General features: G+C 48.2%; 1 protein-coding gene across 1 annotated transcript in view; it reads right to left on the bottom strand.

The window, feature by feature from the left end:
* Window positions 1-20014, bottom strand: part of CCNI (cyclin I) — a 35116-nt gene extending 15102 nt beyond the window's left edge. Inside the window, exons 1-2 of the mRNA XM_075501301.1 lie at window positions 19643-20014; window positions 2525-2681 (exon numbers count right to left, since the gene is read on the bottom strand). Coding sequence (XP_075357416.1) covers window positions 2525-2638 — 114 coding nt within the window. The 5' untranslated portion in view covers window positions 2639-2681; window positions 19643-20014. The remainder of the gene's footprint in view (window positions 1-2524; window positions 2682-19642) is intronic.
* Between the last annotated feature and the right edge of the window lie 48 nt (window positions 20015-20062).

Below are 20062 nucleotides of genomic sequence, written 5' to 3'. Positions count from 1 at the left end.
AGGCAGTAGATGTTAGGGAATATGACCTTCTTCCAGATATTACAGAAAATAGGATAATTCACACTGAACGTCCGTGACCGCAACGTTGCCAAAATGAACGCTGCAGAAGTGGAGGAACACGGGACAGTTTGAAAAGTTGGGTGTCACGAACTGTAGGAACAGAGAGAAATACGTGCCTACAGATACAGGGTTCTCAGCTGCACCGTGGCATTGCAAGTCAGCATTTCCCCAGAGCAGGCAGCTGTGTTTATGTTCTCTTTTAAATCTGACCTCGGTACATTTTACACATACGCACACAGAGATTTCAATCCACTTTAATGATTACTTACTGCTAGAAAACATTTAATACCATGGCATTCTAGCTGATAAAGTCACCGTCTGAACTGACATGTAGGAAAACATAAAGAAAAAGGTTACAAAGACAACAGAGTTTTGGGGATGGAAAATCCAGGCGTAGAAGCCCTAGGGTGACAAGCACAGAGGGCCAGGAAACACTCCCAAGCACGGACCCTCAGTGATACTGTTGAAGTGCAGGGGAGGAGGGGGGAAGAGATCCTTCACCATCATGACATAATTGCACACTGAAAGGACAAACTTGGTATTCATCCAGGCCAGACCTGAGACTCTGATATTGAGCACAAACTTCACACTGGTTTTAGCCATCAGGCTGTTTCCATACGTGATCCTACTCTGACTTTTCACAGCAGGCAACAGAGCTGCCTCCCGGTTTCATATTCGGCAGACGGCCCAAAGTCCCGTTAACTTCTCTGAGTATTTACCACTGAGGGCAACACTTTGCGAGGTGCTGCAGACCTCAACCGCAGTGACGTTAAGACACCCCCAAGGTCCCCAGCAGCAGGACAACTGCTCTTCACCACAGACAGGGCTGAGGTTAGTCCTTCTGCTGCAGCGACAACTCGAACGTGGCACAGGTGGGGAACCTCATCAAAGGGCGACAATGCAATCCTGCAAGGCAGGGTTTGCTAGGAAGACTGTCTAATGCTCAGAAACGCTCAGAAACCACCAGGTGGTGGTTTCTGAGCCACCAGAATCAACTTCACCGAGGCAAAAATACAAGCGCCTTGTCCCTGTGAGATCGTCACACAAGAATCTGGTTTGGTTACGCTGAGCTCCTAACCTATCTTGTTATACTGTAATCTTATCTCCCTACATTATAATCACTAACCCCAGGAATACTGCCAGCATGGAATAACAGGCTGGTTTACCATAAACCAGGGTCTTAAATTGTACGTGCCTGAAGACAGCCACAGCTACAATATACTCCACACCTCTGACAACCAGGTCACTTACCTGGAAACCTAAATCTGGATTAACAAAACTAATACTGAGCCCCTTAAAAACATATTTGTTCCTACAGGACAACAGCAGCCCCTTGTTCACCAGACAGAAAAAACAAACACCACACTGATCAGCTTTGACAACAGCTGACATACTTGCATGAACATTTTATATGAATCAAGAACAGCAAAACTGGATCTGAGCCCATTAGTGTGGTTATGTCTGCCCAACCCAGTGACGAAGTACCAGAAACTCTATGACAACCGTCCTCACGTTTCACGTTTTGTTTTAAACAAACCTTTGTGGAGTTCACGGGCATTTTTGAGCGCACATGCTAGACAGACGCCTCCTCCGCAAGGAGCACAAATGCAATTCAGGCTGGGTAAGGCCACGAGCGACCTGGTCCAACCTCCCAGCTGGCCCTGCTTGCCGAAAAACTTGCTCAAAACTTGAGCAGTTGGACTATGGACCCCCTGTGGTCCCTTCCACCCTGAATTTTCCTCCAGTCCTGTGAGAACATTCCTCACTGGAACAGACCAGCGTCTGGCTCTGCTTCCCTCGACACAAGCTTGCACCCTGCTCCATAAATAGTCCTATTACAGTCAGTGGGGTTCTTCCTGAAGTAGACAGTGCCTTACCAAGTCAGATCCTCATTTGGCTTCAGCTGATACAGCTACAGCCTACCCTGCAGAACTAGGCTAATTTGCACTAGGGAAGAATCTCGCTCAGAATGGGAAAAGGCGGCCAAGTCAGGCTTTCGCTGTGAATACGCTGTTTCAGGGGGAGGCCTGAGCTAAGCTAGCGGTAACGGTTCAGGTGAGAAGATGTCATTTCACGTGGAAAGCAACCAGCATTTCAACGCTCTTATCAGTGAGCTTAGTCCAAGAAAATGAAGCTGCTTTGAAGAACTGTTGCAGAATTGGTGCCCACTAGAAATGTGCGTTAATCATCCACACAATTTGTAAATGAATTTAATTAAGCCAATAAATGTATGTGCTTCCACAAGCAACAGCAGAGATCTAACAGTGTATGCTGTACTGTGTTCTGTACCCCTGATTGCAGGTATGTCCCTCAAATCAAAAAGTAATCACTTCAGAGGCTAATTTCCCAGGTCTCAAGCAGAAGGTAACTTCTCATGCAACGGCTTCAGTTGTTCACATAAAAACACACCAGAGGATAGTCTCATGCCTTTAGTAAGATGAACGATGTGAAGAAGAGACATTACCTGATTGGGCTGAATTTTCGGCACATGTGCTTTCCACATTTGAGCTTCCCTAGAGATTGCCGTCTCCAGAAGGAGAGACAACCTCTGGCTCTCCAGGGGTCCTGAAAACTTCATGGTAACCCTTGGATCCACCTGCCACCCAGCTGGATACAGCTACCTGCAAAACCAAAGACAGTCTGATGAAATGCTGAGCCATGCCTTTCTGGTAAACTGAGCAAAAGAAAGCACAAAGGCGACTAAAGCTGCAAGACATGGCACAGGCTCATCTGTAACACAGACAGGGATCGGGTACTTGGCAAACCTACCCAAGGAAACCCAAACCAGTCAGTTCAGATTCAGGTGAAGTTGGGCCAAAACTGTCCACAGGTCTCCAACACCTACGTGGGCTGGAGAGTCCTGCCACTTCGAGGTTTTCTGTTTCTAAGTTATATAGGCAATTAGGCAAGACCTCTCCCGCTTCAGCAGCGCTAAAAAGTAGGGGTGTTTTATGAAAAACTCTTGAGAAGAGGGAGGAGCTGTATGGCAAATACAAAGGGGATTTCAGTAAGTTGGCTGCCCTGGCCCAAATCTCGCTGAAGTTACAACCCGTCTATGAGTGACTTCAAGGGAAGTAAAGACTGACATTCAAACGTTTTTCAAAAATCCCAGCCTTGGAGTCTGGTTGGTGCCAGCCTTACCCCAGTACTCTCAGCAGCAACAGGAAGTTCTGTGCAAAACAGAGGAACGCTTGTTTGAGAATTTAAATGATTTACAAGCTGAAGCCCGACAAAAAGATCAATGTTTTCCCTCTCTGCACAGTATGGTTTGTAGCTCCTCACAGAAGCTGCGACCTGTTTCATGTACAATGCAAATGTACCAGGGAGTTCAGGAAGGTTCCTCTCGGGTCTAATCACTCTGAAAACATGTTAGATTCACAAAACTTGAGGGCACATCTCTAATTTTAGATAGGAAATGCGTTTTAAAGGAGGAAAAAAGCAGCAAACCCGGTGACAGCCTTTGCAAAGCATGAAATGACTATGAGATGGGTAAGTTGACGGAGAACATTTCTGCAAGGCCTACAGTATTCAGAAACAGCTGCTTCCACTGGCAGAAGCAGTGATAAAAAAGCATGCAGTCTACAACAAAACACCTTGCTATACACAAAACAGAAAGAAGGGGGTTCTCCCGGCCATAGTACAGCCTCACTCAGCTGTAACAATGTGTCACAAAACTTGTAAATTTGACATGAAAAACCAAGCAGAACCAAGATTTCTTTTTTTAAAGACAACAGAGTCCACCACCTGCTTTCAAATGGAAAAGATGGCCTGATTGAAAAGGTTATTCAAATTGTTCTCATACTGCCTACCATTACTCTGGCCACAAATTTCTTGACAGTATTAAATCACTTAGGCAAAACAATTCAGCCCTGAAGGGTAAATCCATGGGAAAGTTATTTAAACTTTCAATTCCTTCTGTGAGCTCTTGCGAAATCCACAACAGGTGGATATTGGCCAAACACTAACCAGGCTATTTTATAAAGACTAGCTCGTTAATACAACAGTTTATGCTGTATTTACAGGAAATAAGGCAACACGCTGAATCAGAGAAAAATAAAATTCACAGTGAAAACAATCAGTTTATTACAAATAATAAGAGCACCTCTGAACAAATGAAGATTCAAGAGTGCTTTTAAGGGAAACCGTAGAACAAATATTTTTCTTTATCAATTTACAGGAGTTTTTAATGGGCGCGATTCACACAGAACCTGCACGAGGCATAAAACCGCACTCAAGTCCCACTTACAGCCAAGCAGGTTTTAAGTGGCAAATAAACGTCAAGCCTCTCAGTCCTGAACAGAAACCCCTTTTATATTAGATTTTTATAAAACAAATGCTTTGCCATGAACAAAGGAGAGGCTGTACTGCCTTGGCATACCCCTACACAAGGTTCCCAGCCCGTCACTGTAATGACCCAAGGTGATTCGGGCCATATACAGATTTTCCGGCTGGAGGGAACACCCTCCAGATCCACGATTCCTGAAAGGGCTCAAAATGCTCTCCAGCCTGTCTCAAAATCACTTCCCATCAGCCCCCCAAATGGCTAATTGAGCATCAGCATGGACTGAAAAATCCCTATTAAAAGCTCCCCACTTGACAAGAGGGAGACTCTGCCTGGGAAGAGGTGGAACTACGTTCCTCTAAACAGAACCGTGGCTTGAACCGCAGCTTATTTATATGCATTTACTCATTTTGGCATGTCTTTTTTAAACCTCGGGATGATCCTCACGACACTCATGCCACTGTAAATGGGGCTGACAGTGAAGCTGAAGGGGAAACAGGGATGCACATTCAGAGCCTCCCCCCCCAGCTCATTCCCCCGGGGGCTTCATTAGCATCTCATTATCCTCCCATCAGACACTCCAGGGTTCCCTGTGGGCTGGGCTGGTTCCCAAAGGCCGCATCACCCACCATTTCCAGAGCCATCAGCGCCTCCAAAGGAGGTGTAAAGCCCTGGGAAATGAGGACAGCAGTGATGAGGGCTGCACCCCCGCACTGATGGGAAAAAAAAAACCCAGTTCAAATTGCAGGCGAAGGTGAAATATTTTGTCCCCTCCGGCATGCGGGGGGAGCATCCAGCAGACAAGGGATGAGCTGGGGAACCCCGCATCAGGGAGCGTAGCCTTCCCACCTTGCAGTCAAGAGTCCCAGAAAAGGGGTTTCTCCAGGCCTGTGCAGAGCAAAAGATGGGTGATTTTTTTTTTCTTTTTAAAAATTTATTTATTATTTAACTGAACCTGCAGATCGTCAGTTGCTGCGTACCAGGTAATGCTAACTGGGGAACATCCAACAGGGTATCAGCTACAGTCTCTCAGACCACACCTGGAGAAGACGGCGATTAAAGGCGTGCACGAGCGCTCGGCATTGCACAAAGTGAAATACACGCACAGAGAAAAACGGCACGGTTAGGACCAGACCCAAAGTTCGGCCAAACCAACGGCGAGGCCAAAGCTGGGGACCAGCGCTGAGCATTGAGAGCCAGGAGGCAGGGAGCTCCTCGCTGCATGCTTGTCAGAAAAAAAAAGCAGTAGCTATATTTATCCCCACCACATCTCCTAACATGAAATATTGATGGTCATTTCTTGGCTTTGCAGGAAAGAGAGAGTAATTAGCCACCCCTCAAATCACTGGAGAAAACACGTGAAAAACTTCAGGCCAAAGTGAGCATCCTCGGGCACCTTCTTCTTCTGTTGTGACTGACAAACATTCCCACCATATTTACAACACAAATGGGTTTCACAGGCCTCTGGGCCCAGAAAAGATCTTTTAGTGACCCTGATCCCTTTCTAGGTTGCCCCTGTACTGCCTCGGCAGGTCAGTGGCCCCAGCAGAGCTCAGGGGCGTCCCTGGAGCACCTTTAAATACCAATGGCCCTGCAAGGGACATTTTCAGTGAGCAGGGACAGCTACTCTTCTTGAGTTGCCAAGGGGAAAAGAGAGGGAAAAATAACCTTTCCTTTCTGAACTAGGGAGGTAATTCAATGAGGGCTGAGGCACAATAACCTTTATAAGGAAAAAAAGAAAAGGAATGACGCGCTTGAAAGTTTCCCTTGGAGCAACAGTGGTGCGCAGACTTTTCCAACGCGGAGAGCACGCCAGGCAATTCGCCAAGCACCCTGAGGGCTGAAACAAGTTTGCATCTAAATTTACATAGCTCTTAATCAGATAAACGTACGCCATTTTAAAAAACTGCCAGCATGCTCTACGTGTATGCAGCGGTTCACAAAACACGAAGGAGCCACTGCAGAGCGAGCGCTGCTCAGAGAGGATGAGAAACGGGACGGCCGGCACAGCTTCCCGAAATCCAGCGCATGAAAGTGGGTGAAGACCACGGAGGGACCGGACTCCCTTCTCTCTGCTCAGATCAAGATGATAAAACTTGAGCATCAATGCAAAGCAAGTCAGGGCTCCCATCAGCAGTAAAGATACTTGCCAATGTAGCAGGCATCTCTGCAGAGAAGAGCAGTACCCAACGGGAGGGCTGAGCCTGCCCCGACAGCAAAGATTTGCTCCAGCCAAAAACTTGCACGCATTTTTCTGCGACTGAGCCCAAGAGACCCACGGCTGGAGGAACTGCCGAAGCTGTGACAGTCACCATAACCTAACTCACGCTAGCTTTCCGCTTCTGTTTCCCTGGCTTAAAATTAAACTTTAGCTCCAGGGTGGTGGGTTGGGGTTTTTTTTGTGTGTGGTCACTTTGGGATTTTTTAAACCACTGTTCAAACAGTTTTTGAAGTTTCTTAATCTTCACTGGAAGGCCAACTTGCTACACTGAAACTTCTTAAAGAACAGTTGGAAAGTTAGTAAAGGAGAAGTGAGCCAAGTCAAGGCATTGGCTTTGTTTTGATGTCTCCTGTGAGCAAGGTCACAACAAGCTGCAGGTTGAATCTTGCTCTGAAATTAGAGAGTCAAAACTTCGGTGTGAGGTTTTCACTTGTGAGAGGCATTAAAAATCACCTGCTTATCCATTAAATACCCCAACTTTGTCCATAAAATGTAACCCATCTCATAAAGATCTTTCTTTTTGATCCAAGTTTATAGCTAGCTTTGCTTAAAGAGGTACTTTCAGTTTCCCTAGAGAAGTTTTACGCTGCTAAGTGCTGCAGGCTAGGGTTTTCAAAAGCAGTTTCGTGTTTGCAGTAATTGGGGCAGACAGTTACCTAGCCAGAAATACTTTTTGGTTGGGGGGGGAGGTGTATGCATTTGTGTAGGATGCAAAATAGTCGATTTTGGGGGTTTTTTTAGGCTTCGTAATCACTTGCACTGACAATAAAAAGTGCCTCCTGCAGACAAAAGATGCAGTTACAGGAACGTATTATCCGCTGGCAGAACAAGCTCATAACACAGTTCCTGATTTTTCCCTGCCTCCAGATGCAATTCAGCTGTGCCAATATCACTGCACTGTAAATAGGATCAGTGAAATCATTCAGGGCAATGATAAAAACTTCTTTTGTTTTGGTTGTGGGTTGTTTTTTGGGGGGTTTGGTTGGTTTTTTTTTAAATATAGATCATTTCATAAACAGTTAACAAGATTTCTGAGACTAGAGAGAGCCTAAAAACCGCTATCTTTATTTTGCACATAAATCCAGGTGGGTATTCTGGACAAGAGGGGTAATTCCAATAGAGTTTAACCACCACACGCATTCCTGCAGACCTCGTAAGTATTTTCAGCGACCAGCAGCCAAATCTGCTTCAGCTTTAGCAAGCAATAATAGAATCTTACAGATGACCTGAAAACAGACTTTTCTGGGCGGGGGAGGAAGGCAAAGCAGAAGGAAGAGAGGAAGGAGACTGAATTCCTCCGAGCTCCAGCCAGCCATCTGTGATTTCAAATGATCAAAACGTCGTTTGCACTGCTAGAAGAAATCGTCTAACTGCAAGTTGTGATTAGAAATTTCAAAGCTGTGAGCGGGGGGGGGGGTGGTGGGATGGATGTTAATTTTAGTATCTGGGGCTTTCTCTTGGCTTAACTCTTTCCTCACCCCATGCCAGTGAAGCAGTCTGGAAATTTATGCCAGGCAGAGGTAAATGCCTACGGTGTTGTTTACATCTGAGAAGAAAAAAGCAGCAGGCATAAACTTCCTTTAGAATTTTACATCATTTCTGTGCCACATAACAGTTCTAAGAGGACAATGTTTCTGTGGTTTAGAGAGTAAAATTTCCCATGAATGCCTCACTACTGGAAATCAATGCCTAGCTTTCTGTCTTCTCAACTTGCCAAAGCACAATCCGATGTGATAGTGAGAAACAGAGAACCAGGATGGGTTAAGATCAACTGGTTTGAGTTGTAGAAAGTAAATCATGTTACACCCTGGTTAGTGGAAATAGCTTGACAGAGTTGTGAGACAATATATGATCTTTTTCAAGTTAATGACTGGGAAAAAGATGTTTGGGAATATAGTTTCAAATTTCAACATCTAAATAAGCGAGTGTATTTGAAGCAATGAGCTGCTTTCTATGGAATGAACACTAATATACATTAAAATAATGCATTCCCCCATGAGAAACGCATGAGTATCAAACACAAATATACCACAGGTACGCATATGATATTGCACCTTTAACAAGCAGCGTATTTGACTTGTGTATAAGCCAGCCAACAGACCTAAATTCGGAAAGAGGTAATTTTATTCAGGCTGGGAAACGAAGAGGGCCCTTGCGATTTGTCTGTATGACTCACCCACAGCTAACTCCCACAACCTGCTACAAAGGCAAGTCTGTGAGATATTTTGGCAGCATCGTTCAGGCAGGCTCATGTACATCACACGCTCGCCACTTCTTTTCCTCCAACCAGATTTTTCCTGGGAGTGCAAATAAAGTTGACCTCATTTTAGCGCCGGTTTTCCAAACTGATGAATTTTCCCAAACATTTTAAAGAAACCTGCCAGTTAAAAACACAGGTCTGCAACTGCAAGAAGAGAATGCAGAGCAATGTTTTGATGGGAGGGAAGGGAGGCGTTTTTAAGTCTGTTTTGAAACAGAGAAATCCCAGGACCCATTTAGCAACTACAGAGGCGGAGCAGGAGCCCGCTGGAGAGGGCTGCATCATGACCGGCAGCAGTACGCTCTTCTCACCACCATCTTCTGTTTCTATTCTCTTCAAAAAGGAAAGCTCCGATGGAACTTGTCACAGCACCATGAACACTTTGAGATTCATAGAGCAATGCGGTAGAAAACAGTAACATCTTCGGTTCTTCACGGTATTCCCTAAGGGTAGCAAAAAAATCATCAAGAAAACGGGGGGAATAATTCGGGGGGAAAAAAGTGCCTGGATGAGGGCATTTTTAAATAGAAGGGAGGGTGCCACAGAGCCACCGGTGATGGTGGTGGTATAAAGCTGCTGCCTGATGGCTGTCGCTCAGGGGGGTTCTGCAGGTACAAGCCTGAGCCGTCCTTTCTTTTTTTTACAGCAGCCACCGCTTTGTAAAATCTATGCCTGCTGCCCAGCCTTTTCTCTCCTACACCCGGGGACCATAAACCAGGCTAGTTCTAAGAAATCTCTGCTGTGCTTCATTCCCCAAGCCTCATGATTGACACCACAGTTTTGCTATTTAAGGGAAGCTTAAATGATATTTTCCAAAGCAGGGACTTTTAAAAAAACAAGGTAGAAGATGAACTCCTGACTGAACTTTCAGACAATGTCACCATTCTTCCCTCCTGGCGAGACAGGCATGCTTCCAGACCCATGCCTGCCCTACCCCCTTTTCTAATGGCTCCGGTTGGAAATGCCGGAGGAGGTTTGCATTTCCTTTTTGTCTCGGCTACTGCCAAGATCAGTCCATCCAAGCAGCATTTGCCCAGAAAGGCCGTTGGTCAGCAACGGCTTAAATTTTCTGTGCCACAGCTCGCGAGTGATGCAAACAAGCTGTTTCAATCACAGCTCCTTTCCCTTTTGAGGCACTGTGTGGCAACATACCAAGTAAACGGTGGATAAAAGGTAAACTCAGAATCCAGCCCTAGGAGACCAGCTCCAGCTGCATAACGTATGCGTTTGATGCAAAGAGGAGATGAAACTCAATATACTTTAATGAGTTCTGCTTTGAGATTTTGGTTTATTTGAACCTAAAAATCAAAGGAAAAGTTATTAACTGATGGAGGCTGTTTGCTTGCATGGATTAAATTAAGCAAAACCAAAACCCTTGCAAACCAAAACCCCTCTATGCCATTTTATGAACACTTGCAAAAGAAATGCTTACATTTTACACTCTTTCAACACTGTGGGCTCATCATCTGGCTGCTGATGTGCATGCAAGATGCCTCCTGAAGATGTAAACTCCTCACAACGTTTATTAGAACCAGCCAAGGGACTCGGGCTAACTTTTTGGTAGGAACTGGCCCTGCTATTGTTCAACACACAGATCTCAATGCTCAAAAACAGCCGTGCTGCCACGTCAGGAATGTGAGCCTTTATTGTGTGCACTGGGGTATCACATCAAGGGCGGACAGCCCTCGTATGGGACAATTTGCGGTCATATGCCGAAAAGACAGTGCTACCTCCTTGTTCAGAACTGAAGCACGAGACAGGTATAAAGCAACTACAAACGAGCGTTTGCTGAAATGACACCCATTATTTTTATGCCGTTTCCAATCTAAATGATGGGTAAATCCAAGAAAGCAACGGCCGAGCCCTGTACCAAATCATCCGTATACCATCGGCAACGGAACGAGCATAGCTCCCAGAGACAACCAACCAAGGTTTGCGCAGCAGTCTCTGGGTTCTGCTTTGGGACCTTCTGGATCTTTTGGGGACAAGGTCCAGGATTGTTGGGGAACATCTGGGAACCCTCTGAGAAACTTGAGGGTGCTGCTGATGCTAGGTAAGGATAAGGTAAGGGGAGCCACAAGGCCTGAGGAAGCTCTAGCAACTTCTAACGAGCATGATCAGCTGTTCCTGACCCAGGGTGCAGCTGCCCCCTAATTAGGGAGGGTCAAGCACCCTTTTAGCCAGTGCTTGGGCGAGGTCTATATAAGAGCCAGGCCCAAGACACCATCAACAAATGCAGAAGTTTATGTAAGAGGGTGTTGTGGGGGGGTGGGGCTGGACTCCAGCTTGATCTGTTCCAGTGTAAGCAGTCTCAGATATGGTGGTGGCACACCATGGGGCAGTTCCCCCAGCAGATGTTGGAGCAGCTGCCTCTGCTAGGGTAGAGGTGTTTTGATGCAGGCAGAGCTTTGGATGATGGGCACAACCCTCCAGGCTGCAGGGAGAGCCCTGGGCCTCTCTCTGAGGCTGGGAGAGATGGCCCTCTGTCCTGCAGGAGGTATGTTGTCTTGGAGGAGCTGTGGTGCCAAGTGAAGGAGTTATAGGAGAAAGTGAGCAGGCTGTGCAGCATCAGAGAAGTTTCATGGGAGACAGACAGAATCTCTCTGGGACTCAGCAGCTTGAAGAGCCTCGGGCCCCATCTGCAACAGAGAAGCAGGCAGTGTCCACCCCCACCATCAATGTAAGTGAAACCTCTGGGGAAGGGGAAGGATGGAAGCAGGTGACTTCTGGCACTAAAAGGAAAGTTCCTGTCCCACCTAAGGGCTTGTAACTACAAAATAGGTTCACCACACTTGTTAAAGAGGAGCTAGATGTGCCTTTAAGCAAAAGATATGGGCCACCTCACCTTAAACCATGCCAAGACCTCTAGGAAGAGGGTGCGAGTGATTGTAATGTGTGATTCCTTGCTGCAGGGGACACAGGCACCCGTGTGCCAACCTGACCTATCATCTAGAGAAATTTGCTACCTGCTGTGGGGCCAGATCTGGGATGTCATCCCCAGGAGGGACTGCCTGGGCTTGTCCAACCTTCTGACTGCTACCCCTGCTGTTCTTCTGTGTGGGCATCAGTGATACCATCGGGGCAACCTGGAGAGTGTCAAGTGACCGTGGAGATCTGGGGGTGGCAGTCAAAGGCTTGGGGGCCCTGGTGATGTTCTCCTCAGTGCAGGTCAATAGTTGGCTGTAGAACTGGTGATGGCGATAGGCTTTAGGGTTGTACGACCATGGGATCCTGCTTGTGGAGCAGCATCTGCTTGGGAGGGATGGGATCCACCTCACCAAGCCAGGTGAAGGTATCTCTGCCAGTAGGATGGCTGACCTTATAAGGAGGGCTTCAAACAAGGTAATATAGGGTAGGGACAGTTACCAGGAGCCCTGTGAGAGTGACAGACAGGGTTGATGAACAAAAGGCCTGGGGTGATGGGACAGGAAGGGATCACAAAATCACCAAAAAATGAGGCTTAAGCGGGATCACTTCCAGCATTTGCACATAAGCAAGGATGCACCTATGAGGTACCATCATGGAGAAATCCCCCCCAAACCCTTTCTGGGAAATAAGCATGTTTGTTACCTATAGGAAAGACATGCTGGAAAGAGGAGGACAGTGGAGTTTCCCTTGATGTGAGAGAACAGCTGGAATGCGTGGAGACTTGCTTGGGGATGGATGAGGAGCCAACTGAGAGCTGATGGGTGAGGATTAAAGAGAAAACAGATAAGGGTGACACTGCAGTGGGTGGAAAAACAAGTGGATGAAGCCTTCTACAGACAGCTGGAAGAAGTCTCATGTTTGCAGACCCTGGTCCTCATGGGGGACTCCAACCACCCTGACATATGCAGGAGGGACAACACAGCAGAGCATAAGCAATCCAGGAGGTTCCTGGAATGCATTGATGAGACCTTCCTGACCTATGTGATAGGGAAGCTAAAGAGAGGTGTTCTGCTGTACCTCATACTCTGCTACAAGGATGGGAGTGTTGGGGATGTGGAGATCAAAGGCTGCCTTGGCTGCAGCGACCATGGGATAGTGGAGTTGAGGATCCTAAGGGCAAGGAGGAAGGTAAGAAGCAAGCTCACAGCCCTGGCCTTCAGGTGAGCAGGCTTTGGACTCCTCAAAGATCTGCTTGGAAGCATCCCATGGGGCAAAGCCCTGAAGGAAAGAGGGGCTCAAAAATACTGGTTAGTATTCAAGGATCACCTCCCTGAAGCTCAAGAGTTCCATCCCAACAAACACAGAGTCAGGCAAAAATGCCAGGAGGCCTGTGTGGGTAAATAAGGAGCTCTTGGCAAAGTTCAAACACAAAAAGTAAGCACGACAGAGGGTGGAAGCAAGCATGGGTAACCTGGGAGGAATACAGAAACACTGAGCAGCCAGGGATGAGGTCAGGAAAGTTTGGCTTTGATACAAATCCCAGCTGGAATTGTATCTAGGAAGGCAAGTCTAAGACAAGGGATGTCAAAGACAAGAGGGGCTTGAATAAGTACATAGGTAACAAAAGGAAGGCCAGGGAAAATCTGGGCACACTATTGAAAGTAGGGGCTGGATAAGCAGACAGTCAGGTGGATTGAAAACTGGCTGAATGACTGTGTCCAGAGGGTGGTGATCAGTGGCACGATGTGTAGCTGGAGGTGGTGACTAGCGGTGTACCCCAGGGGTCAATACTGGGTCCAGTCCTGTTTAACATCTTCATTAATGATCTGGATCATGGGCCAGAGAGTACTCCCAGCAAGTTTGCAGGTGACACCAAATGAGGAGGAGTGGCTGATATGCCAGGGGGTCATGCTGCCATCCAGAGGGACCTTGACATGCTGGAAAAATGGGCTGACAGGAACCTCATGAAGGGTAAGTGCCAAGTCCTGCACCTGGGGAGGAAAAACTCCAGGCACCAGTATATGCTGGGGGGCATCTGGCTGGAAAGCAGCTTTGCAGAAAAGGCCCTGGCGTACTAGTGGACACTAAGTTGACCATGAGCCAGCAGTGTGCCCTTGTGGCACAAAGCTAATGGTATCCTGTGTTGCATTAGGAGGAGTGTTGCCAGCAGATGAGGGAGGTGATCCTTCCCCTCTACTCAGCATTGGTGAGGCCACACCTGAGTGCTGTGTCCAGTTCAGGGCTTCCCAGAACAAGAGAGACATGGACATACTGGAGAGAGTCCAGTGAAGAATCACTAATATGATGAAGGGACTGGAGCACCTCTCCTGTGAGGAAAGGCTGAGAGAGCTGGGACTGTTCAGTCTGGAAAGAGAAGGTACAGGGGCGGGAGGGGGGTTGTGTGTGTGGAAATCTTACTAATATATATAAATACCTAAAGGGAGGGTGCAAAGAAGGTGGAGCCAGGCTCTTTTCAGTGGTGCCCAATGAGAGGACCAGGGGCAAGGGGCACAAAATGAAATGCAAGATGTTCCGGTAAACATCAGGAACACTTCTTTACTGTGAGGGTGCCAGAGCATTGGCAGAGGTTGCCCAGAGAGGTTGTGGAATCTCCATCCTTGGAGATATTGAAAAGGCATCAGGACATGGTACAAGGCAACAGGTTTTAGGTGGCCCTGCTTGAGCAGGGAGGTTGAGCAGGGGGGTTGGACAAGATGACCTTCAGAGGTCCCTTCCAGCCTCAACTACTCTGTGATCTTAAGGGCTTTAGGCTCAAAGCAGCACAGTTGTGAGGGCTCAGCTGTATGCCCTGAGCAGCTCATCAGTTCTTCAGGAGGCAAATGCTGAAAGCAGAGCAGGAAGGCTTTAAAAAAAAAAAAAGGGGGGGGGGGCAAACCAAACTTGACATTATGTAATGTCTCACTGCTAGTCTCCTAAAAGCAACACATGCAGAGTATGATTCACTTCTCCCGTCACCAATATAACTTGATATAAATCAACAGTAACTTGAAGGAAGTCACTCTGAGGAAAATCAAGCTCACAAAGTATGAGAGTGAGCAGTAATTTCATAAAATGGGGCCAGAGGCTTTCAAGCTCATAAAAGCTAACTCTCTACAGGCAAGGGCCAACAGGCATTCAGAATCTAAAGCATCACACACCACCTTTTGAGTAATATAATCCCCTGAAACCAAATAAATACAATGCCTCTATGGGCAAAAACACAGAAACAGGATTCAGCAGTAGTTCTTTTTGTCTTTCGGCAGTAGTCAGTCATTAACATAAATGAACAGCAACAAAACCAAACAAGTTTATACCCAGTTCAACACCCACATCCAAAAAACATGTAACTACAATGGCTTGATTCCTCTTGATGACAACAACAAAAGAATTTTATCTGAAAGCATAAATGCTCACCAAGGCCAATATTTTGCTTTGCAGATTCTGATTGGCTTCAGGGTAAATTATCAGTGATTACAGCTAATATCAGGATACAGTGTGAGGCACTAAAAAGAGATAATTATGAGGAAATGAGGAATTATCTGCTGTTGAAACAATAGATCAATTATGAGGTACAGCACAGTAGCTGCAGAGCAGCATTCTTAGGCTCTGAGGGTACTGTCTCCTCTTTCTCTTCAACCAAAGAGAACCCACAGTTATAAAGCTTAATTATCCTCCAGGAGCTTGAGCTTGCTGACTAATTAGCCTCTTGTTGAGACAATACAGAAAAGGACCTAATTCCAATTGTCCGCAAAAATAGGATGGCACAGGCACGGTCCTGGCTCTTCCCTATGTACTCATCCCTCCTGCCCAACCAGTATGAATGTAACAGCCTTGATATCCCCGGGTCTGGACAACCTAAAAACAACAGTCCTCAGCCTAAAATAAACCCAGGCAAGGAAACGTTGAGAGGTGGGGGTACTGATAAAGAGAAAACAGTATGTAATGGCAGTCAGAGTTCTCCTGCTGCTGCTTCCACAAAGCATGTTGTGCAAAGTCCCCCTTTGCTCTTGTCAATGCAAGTACAGGCACATTGGCAGTGCTTTCACAAATGGAGACAAAGCTGCATTTGATGGTCGTGTTACTACAGCAGTTGCATCCTTAAAGGAAGCAGGCTTTTCAGCTGCATGGCAGCAGTTAAGAGCAGTTAAACCCCAAGATTTACAGTCAAAATTGTAGGAAGGTAAAGGTTGAAGTTTTTGGGAGCCCAGTTCTTGTCCAACACACCACTGTAGACAAGAGCTACCCCAGCCAAGAAACAGGATCTCGCTGTATACAGCAAAATACCACCAAAAAGGCGCAAAAGCCTCTGGCAAATGGGTTCATCCAGCACCTCCCATCATCCGGGTAAAGAAAATGTTTGATGTCTGGGCTGATGAGCAAAATGGAGTATCTGCAGTAACATGTTATTCATGAGCGAGCTTTTAGATGAGTTTACTGCATAGCAAGTGAAAATACCCATTATGGTTAATAAATCAGTGTTGATAATATTTGCAGTTAGCAAACACACAGGAAGGGAAAATTTCAGACCCCATCTGCTTCATACTGAGATGGGAGACACCTGAGATTTTCCTTCCATCTGAATGATTTCACCGTGCTTTTCTGGCATTTTAAAATAGCTATTATTGTGCTGAATTCTCAAAGAAACTACTCTCTGTTCTCGGTGAACCAGAATCCCCCTCAAAATCCACCTCCTTGATGGCCAGTCTGGATTTCCTGCTTCTTCATCGGAGTGTCCTGGTGACAAGTACCTGGGTTTGTACCTTCTCTAGCCCCACAAAGTCATGGGAGCAAAGGAAAACAGCCACAATTTGTTCCTGGGCAGGTTAGCTCTAGGCATTTTTATATCTTGCAAGGGAGGACCTTCAGATCCCACAACCATGTTTCACTCAACTTGGAGATACATGTCTTCTCTTTTACTCACATTTTGTTCCCTGCTTGGGCAATGGAGTCCTAAGGGTTATCATTTGGCAGTCAAAATACAGTGTCTAGTTTTCTGGAAGCCACTGGTCCTGCCCAGCCTTTTTAAAATCTATCTCTGGCAGGCTACGGAGCAGGGTGAAATAAACTGCAGATTTCTGTGTATATCTACTCTATCACCCAGTTTAGATGGATAATTTAGATCAGTGTGACAGCTGCACCAAATCTTATTTTGTAAAAAGTGCCATGTAAAAACACAAATATTAAACCTGCAAATATACATGCTCCAAAAAGCCAGTTCAGCATGAGGTCAAGATTAATTACCGCTTTAACCAGCACATTGCCGCAGGTGTGCGAAGGGAAGCCTCTTTCACACAGGCCCTGCGGGAAGGCACGCTCCACCACACAAACACTGCTCATGTTCTCATTTCTGTTGCCTGCACGAGGTATGCTAAGAAGCAGCTGGGCACAGAAAAGTTGAGAAGAGAAAAAGTAAAAGACTAATTATGGGGGAGCTGCTCAAAGCTGTAAAAAAGTGAATACTTGGGTCTACCTACTGACTTGAAAAGTTTATCCCAGGGCAATGACACAAGCAAAGATAGTGGCATTGAACAGCCTCACACTTGGACTGAAGTCTGTTTAAATTGATAAATGTCTGTAAGTATTACTGCAACAAATAATCTGAAAATAGGAAAATAACACATTTTAGAAAGTAAATGCTGATTGCACCAAAGTGTTAATATAAGATGGCAGACAGATAGCTCTGGATACTGCATTGCCCTGGAAAACATAGGTCCCAACACCTGACTTGTCCATTCCCTCAGACAAAGTCATCCCAAGGCCTCTAGGACGTAGGGATATGGACCACTGAGCTACGACTGTTTCCCTAAAACTATACCTGGAGCAACCCAAACTACCCTTTACCACCTGGTTGTGCAGAAGAGTCCGGAAGGGAAAGGCTGCACAGCCAGCCTGAAGGAGCCACACGGCTGGCTCCGGATGGCACTCCTGGCAAAGGCCAGGGCGAGCGGCAGGGCCGACCATGGGATCTCTTTGCCGTGCAGGGCCGAGGCTGCTCTCTCCGAGTAGCCCGCACCCGGCAAACCCCAGGCTGCGCTGAGGCCTGTCAATGCCCTCACCTGCATCCAGGAACGGCTGCCGACGGTGAGACTGGAGCAGAAACACCCCGCAGGAGTGCTGCTCTGCTCACCACCGGCTCTCACCAACACTGGCTGCAGGCCCGTGACGCCCCAAACATGAAATGGTGGGAAAGCCTGGCCCCAGAAGGCATCCACCAAGCAGGACCTTTTGTGGAGAGGGTCCTGATAGAGCAAGGCTCTTATCTTGCAGTGACAGAAGCAAACTCAGAGTATTTTTAAATAAGGACCCGGAGCAAACAAAGCACAGGACTTGGTAAGAATACGGAACGGACACAGTAAAAGGAGCATCTAAGATCAGTTCACAAGCTCTAAGTAGGGGTGAAGGATAATTAGAAGTGTATATATATATACCATGTGAAAGTCCAGTTCCTGCTGGGGAGAAGCCAAAAGATCAGCTTCCCGCATCCCACGGCAAGGTCTGTGCAGGCACAGATGAGAGCAAGCCGTCTCCCAGCTCTACCAGCCAGCCAAACTACTTTAAACTCAAAACCCAATTATTTGCAGGGATCCAAAATCAAACCCTCAAGACATGGAAAAGATGCTGTGATTTGCTTTTTGTGAGACAAACTCCTACCCAGGCTCACCTTGCAAAACCTGAGCTCCACACAACACACGCGTCCCCCAGCTTCACATCGGGGATGTAGCCCCAGGGGAGGGGGGGCCACAGCCACATCGGCCACCCCTGCAGGGAAAAGGTGAGATACGCTCCAGAAGGGGGGAACTTCGCAACCAGATGCATTTTGCTCCACTTAAATGTTTAGTTAATAAAAAAAAATCTCACCCTTCTGTCTTTTAAAGGGGCTGTGCCATGTACAGGCTGTCACAGCGCGCCATGGAAAGGCTGTTTGGGGAGCACACAAAGGCTGATGCTGAAAAGCACTTTTTAAAATTCAGGCTCGAAACAATCTGCCTTCTAACACCCTTACTTTTAAGAGCGGGAAAATGCGGGATTGTTCCTTTTTCCCTCCTTCACGGGGTCAAAAGGGGAGGATAAAGGAACAGGTTTTTTGACGGACAACTTTTCAGGAGGATTTTTTGCAAGGCTGCTTTCTACCACCGGCATGAAATAACCGACGGTAACCTCGCTCCTTTGGTTCACCCCTTTGGAGATAGATTTCTAGAACATAACGCTACTCTTCTTTCAAGGAAACTTCTTCCATCGCAGATGGGAGGGCAAGAAGGAAGGGAGGAGAGCGCAGCCCATCTCTGCAAACCAAGCGCACGAAGACAAGAGAACAAAAACAAATGACGTGCGCCACGAAGAGCCACCCGGGCCAGCGCTGGGACGAGAAGTCACACCCGGGGCACGGTTGCGCTCCTATGCCCCTGGCCGGGTGGGGGGGCACACGGGACAGGGGCCAGCCGGGCACCGGCACCGACGGGACAGGGGCTGGAGGAGGGCAGGGCGTGCAGCGCGGGCACCGCGCACACCCGCCGGCATTGCACGCCCCTGTGCAACGCGCGCGCCCAGGCGCTGCACGCACACGCACACGCACACATACACACACATACACACACAAGAGGAGCGCTGCTGGCAGCGTTGCACGCCCGGCGCGCTGGGCGCACCCACGCACAATGCGCGGCTGGCAGGATGCGCGGCGCGCGCGCGGGCTTTGCACGCCCTCGTGCAACGCACGGGCGCTTGCACATGCGTTACACACCGATGCGCTGCGCGCACCGTACGCACAACGCCGCGTTGCACGCACACGCGCTCCACACCCGCGCACTGCGCTGCCCACGCGTGCACCGCACACCCCCCCCCCCCCCCCGATGCACTGCACGCACGCACACGCACACACCCCCGGTGCTTTGCACACCCGATCCCGTAGCGGGGATCCCCGCCCTCACCCCCCGCTTCCCGCCCCACGGCTCACCTCCCCTGCGCGGCGGCGGGGTGCCCGGCGGGGCCCGGCCATCAGCACCCCATGGCGGGGCGACGGCGGCGGGGCTCCTCCGCGGCGCTTCAGCACCGTGCCGGCCCCATGTCCGGGGCGGCGGCGGCGGCGGCCGGCGGGCTCATGTCGCCATGGCGGGGCCGGTGCGGGGCCGCGGCGACGGGGGCGGGGGGGGGGGGGGGGAAGGCGGGCCGCCGCCGCCGCCGCCGCGCGGGGGGAGGGATTAAAATAAAATAAAATAAAAATTAAAAGGGAGGGGGGGGGAGCGAGAGGCAGCCCGCAGCCAGCCGCTTCCCGGGGGGGAGCAGGGGAGGGAAAGAAGGGCCGGCGCGGCGGCCTCCCCTCAGCCCGTCCCCGCCTCCCGCGCGGGCAGGGCGGGGCGGGGCGGCGCTCGCGGCG

This window comes from Mycteria americana, chromosome 4 (assembly GCF_035582795.1).
Source record: "Mycteria americana isolate JAX WOST 10 ecotype Jacksonville Zoo and Gardens chromosome 4, USCA_MyAme_1.0, whole genome shotgun sequence".
Lineage (NCBI taxonomy): Eukaryota > Metazoa > Chordata > Aves > Ciconiiformes > Ciconiidae > Mycteria > Mycteria americana.
The sequence above is the reverse complement of the archived record's forward strand: the minus strand, read 5'-3'. Positions and strand labels throughout refer to the sequence as shown.